General features: G+C 44.9%; 1 protein-coding gene across 1 annotated transcript; it reads left to right on the top strand.

The window, feature by feature from the left end:
• Positions 1-123: 123 nt before the first annotated feature.
• SARC_07519 (hypothetical protein) lies at positions 124-4,634 on the top strand (the record flags this gene model as incomplete). The annotated part of the gene is made up of 6 exons (XM_014298533.1): positions 124-182; positions 1,050-1,116; positions 1,611-1,715; positions 2,396-2,716; positions 3,299-3,458; positions 4,334-4,634. 6 exons carry the CDS (start codon positions 124-126, stop codon positions 4,546-4,548), a joined length of 927 nt encoding a protein of 308 aa, XP_014154008.1. The 3' UTR covers positions 4,549-4,634.
• Between the last annotated feature and the right edge of the window lie 227 nt (positions 4,635-4,861).

Below are 4,861 nucleotides of genomic sequence, written 5' to 3'. Positions count from 1 at the left end.
CCTATATACACAAGTGGTTTCTCAGGCCTGTTAATACATTGTCACTATCATTGCCGTCTTCATTTACACCCAGATGATTTCATAGGGCTAGTATCGAGTGCGGGCAAAGACAAGCCCGAGCCCATGCTACAGGGGAAGTGCATACAAGCCGTTGCGCACCTCTCCACTGTGCCTGAGAACCGGTATTCTTATATATATATATATATATATATATATATATATATATATATATATATATATATATATATACACACACACACACACACACACACACACACACACACACACACACACACACACACACACACACACACACACACACACACACACACACACACACATATATATATATACATATATATATATATATATGTGTGTGTGTATGTGTGTTTGTGTGTATGTGTGTATGTGTATATGTATGTATACATTTGCATGTGAGGTGTTTGTGTGCTTGTATGTATGCTTGTATCGACAGGCTGTTGCTCACCTCTCGACTATAAGCCCGGTCTTTTGGCTCTATCTCCTACAACGCATTGTGTGCGTATGTTTTATTGATTTTATTTTATATCCGTGGTATGTGATAGGACATGATGTCGAGCTGTTTATTACACACAACGATTGAAATCAACAGTAGATATCAACGGGCTAGCGTGAGAGTCCTTTGTACGTATTCGCAGGTAGTGTTGATGCACATGCTGGTATACATACATCCGTGGTGTGCTGTATGTCCTCTGGTATGTTTTGGTACAGTCCTAGCCGTCACATCAGATTGAAACCTTTAAAACCCTAAATTCTAAAAGACTAGCGTTCGCACGCGCACAAACTTGATTGAAATGCCTCTGACTGCCACAACTTGTATGTATATAGACTATTCAACACTCTTCCCGTGCCTGCGGCTGGACCTACACAGTATCACATGCCGTGTTGTACTATGGCCACACTCGTTCAGCATCACATCCTAAACTCACCTTGAAAGCACCCGAGTACAGCCCAGACATCTGGGCAGGTGTTGTAAGTTGTCTTATACGTGTGTGTGTGCACTTCTCCAGGTACACAGTCGTGGCCGAGGGGGGGCTGCAGATACTGATGGATGTGGTCAAGCTCAACCATTCGGATGTAAGTTGTGTTATTTGCTTACTCAATCCTTGATTTGTATGTCTTTCGGGGAAAAACACGCCCTATATCGCGAACTTCCTATCAACTGTTCATATCTGTGGAATTGAGCGCATGCTGTACATCTTGTTATACGATCATGTACATTCCTCTCTTTCTGTATAGGTCACCTCCATTGTATTAGTACGCTGCACCATTCGTTGTTTGTGTATGGCAAGAGAAACCAACCCCAAACACAGCAGTCGTTGCATCACGTATCTCTACTGCAATTGCGCGTGCACGTCATTGACACCCTATCGATAACTCATAAACATCCCCCTCATCCTACATAGATCATACAGAAGGATAGTCTCACTCTTGCACGCGTCATTGCGAGTGTGCCGGGAGAAACCGAACTCTTACATAGTAATCATTTCAGCGCATCCCTCTCCTGAGTGGTACGTGCACTCAACTAGCACTCTATCAAGTACTTATAGCATCGCCATCTGCCTTTATAGATCACGCACAAGGACAGGCTCGCCCTTACACGGATCATTGCGAATGTGTGCCAAGAGGAAACGCTCGTGCAGTTTGTGATAGACCAAGGGTGGCTGTGGTACATGGTAGGTGGTTTGGCGAACATGTCAACAGCGGTTGAGTGTGGCAACGTCTGTGTTTCATTGGGATGGCCAAACCTCACAAGCAGCCTTTGCATCAGTTGCTGTTGAACTTGCCTATGTTGTATCCGAATCCCCAAGGCCCGAGATGTATGCTTGAGCAAAATTGAAAACCCTAAACCCTAAACCCTAAAATCTAAAACAGCATGTGTATGTCTGTTTGCCCTGGCCATGTTCCGTCCTCTGCACTGCGCTCATAGCAACTTGCAGCAGAATATCCGCATAGGTCGCCCCATGTTATTTGCGAATACTACGAATACAAAGAGCTCCGAGAAGCAGTGTGCGTTTCTTGGGATTTCTATGTATGTTCTTGGTGTTAGGCTATAGTGTGTATACTTTGATTCTGAATTAGTGTATGTATCAATCCAGTCTGAATGTTGAACAAATGTGAATAAATGTGAACGGTTGTGAATGGTTGTGAATTTATGTGAATAAATGCGAATAAATGCGAATTGTGAATCGATGTGAGTTAATGTAAATTAATACGAACTACTGTGAGTTGATGTGAACTGCTATGGCTACACCCATCCACAAGCATATACATTTGTGTATACATCTGCAAATGCATACATTGATCACCATTCATACAGCTCTGAACACGCGCTTTATATCGTGGTCATGTGTAGGTTGACTGGTCGCGTTGTGGTATCTTGGACTTGGAGGGCGAGGCCTACCGAGCCCTCTCCAACATACACCACGGGGCCGAAAGGCATTTCCTCCACACGCGCCAACCAACTACTGGTAACCCAGGACTTCTACCATACTACTTTGGTATTGAAGGTGCGGAAACACTCGCGTCTGGGGCTGAGAAACTGGCCGTGGTGAAAGACAAGCTTATGAAAACGGCCACTGAAACTGCTGTGCAGGCGTCGGAGCGCTTCCCAATGTTGGGAGCAGCTTACGATAGGCTCCAAGAGAGCAAGGCAAACGGATATGGTCTGTTTTCGGTAGGTATTCTGCGGTGTCCCGGAAGCAAAGAGCCTGAGTGTTGGGGGGTATTGTTAGGCCGTTTCGGATATACTCTGTGTAGTCGTTGTATGCATGAAAACATGGGCGTGAAGTGGTATTGTGTGAAGTTCTCAGGTGTATAATGTGTATTGTCATTGTATGCGCGCGAGCATGGGTCCACCGTGCGACATCTCTTCTATAATAGGTATATGTTTTGCATTGTCTACGTATGTATGTATGTATTTATGTATGTATCGTTTGCTCGTATGCGTTTGCATTATATATCCACAGCGATCGAATCTATGTACTGTCACTGTGAACACCACTGCCCACACACGCACACGCCCACGACATACACACCACTGCAACAGACGATACGCTCAAGTGGGTATCTGTATATACATACATACATATATGTATATATATATATATACATATATATATATATATATATATACACACACACACACACACACACACACACACACACACACACACACACACACACACACACACACACATATATATATATATATATATAAATATATATACTTATATATATCGATTATATCCCATCACAGATGATGGCCACATCCGCCAGTGCCCCGGTCGAGAAGCGGTACTCTCGCAACGACTGGAAGTACGACGATGGTGTGTACGTAATACAGACGCACGACGGCGCACACACACACGCACCTGTATTTACACACTCACGCGTCAACAAGCGGGAACCAGCCAGGGGTAAGTCCTCGTAGTGGGATTATTTGATGTTATGATGTTATCAACTTATTTGGTGTACGTGTTGATTTGGCGTGTAGTGCTTCGGTGCTAGGAACACACGGCATACGGGCGTTTCCTTATGTGCTGCACCTGGTTTTGGGACTTGTATTGGTCCTGTGGCTTGTCCTTACGTGTTCTCGTTTACGTGTTCTCGTTTACGTGTTCTCGTTTACGTGTTTTCGTTTACGTGTTCTCGTTTACGTGTTCTCGTTTACGTGTTTCCGTTTACGTGTTCTCGTTTACGTGTTCTCGTTTACGTGTTCTCGTTTACGTGTTCTCGTCAGAATCGGAATGGATGTTGAAGCGTGTGTGCACAAATGTTCGATGCATACGGTATGTGGCTCGTGGTTGCAAGCATTCAGGATGGGTTGTTTTGCCTACATAGTCGCTTTTGCATCCGTCGTATCCATCTCTGCACAGGTGAGGTCCATATTACTGCTATGTTCTACCATTTTCTGTATAGGTGTTGTGTGTGGCGTGGGCATATTCGAGTGTAACGTGGTTGTACTTATTTTCGCACTTCTCAGGGACTTGCCTAGCACATGCCAATATAGTACTGGTGCTGAGTAAGCCTTATTGAGACACCTATTGTGAGTGTGAGTCGCTGATTGATGTGTGCATGCCTACACGCACAAACCTTTCTCGCACTCACAGCATACACCACACCCCGTCTACGCACCCCATGACAGTATAAATTCTATTAAATGCCACCTATCTGACCAATCTCTCCTACTTTACCTGAACGTGTCTTCCCAGCTATCACATCTCACTGCGCGCGTACGCGCGGCTGTGCTTAGTACTAGTACCAAAGTATGCACCAATCCTATACCACTCAGGCATACCCGGGCTCAACTCCCTGATGGATGCGCAGTCACTCAACACAGATACCGAGGATGAAGATATAGAGCCCATGCCATCCAATGAATTCGATATTGTGTTTTTGCACGGGTTGTTGGGGGGTGCGTTCTTCACCTGGAGACAACAGCCGTCCAGCATCTTCCACGGCGATTTGGACCATGCCCCAGGGGAGACACTTTCTTGGCCAAGGTAGGATAGGACAAGGCTACTGTTGTTGTGGGATAGTTAGCTGGGGTTTGTTCTAAAAAAACTGCCCTGGCCAAGGTAGTATAGGACAGGGCTGCTGTTATTGTGGGATAATTGAGTTATATTTTGTGGAAACATCAGGGTAGGGTAGTTCAGCGTCCCTGGTGATATTAGGTCACCTGATTTAAATTCTTATATGTGGGATGTTTCAGTATTATTGATCCGATGGTTGTGGTTGGTGCAATGCCGCTGCTAGTTGTTTCATAGTCGCCTGTCATTTCCTGACTGTTGCGTTGGTGAACGTCATCGATAACTGCAGG

The sequence above is a fragment of the Sphaeroforma arctica genome (assembly GCF_001186125.1).
Source record: "Sphaeroforma arctica JP610 unplaced genomic scaffold supercont1.603, whole genome shotgun sequence".
NCBI lineage: Eukaryota > Ichthyosporea > Ichthyophonida > Sphaeroforma > Sphaeroforma arctica.
The sequence above is the reverse complement of the archived record's forward strand: the minus strand, read 5'-3'. Positions and strand labels throughout refer to the sequence as shown.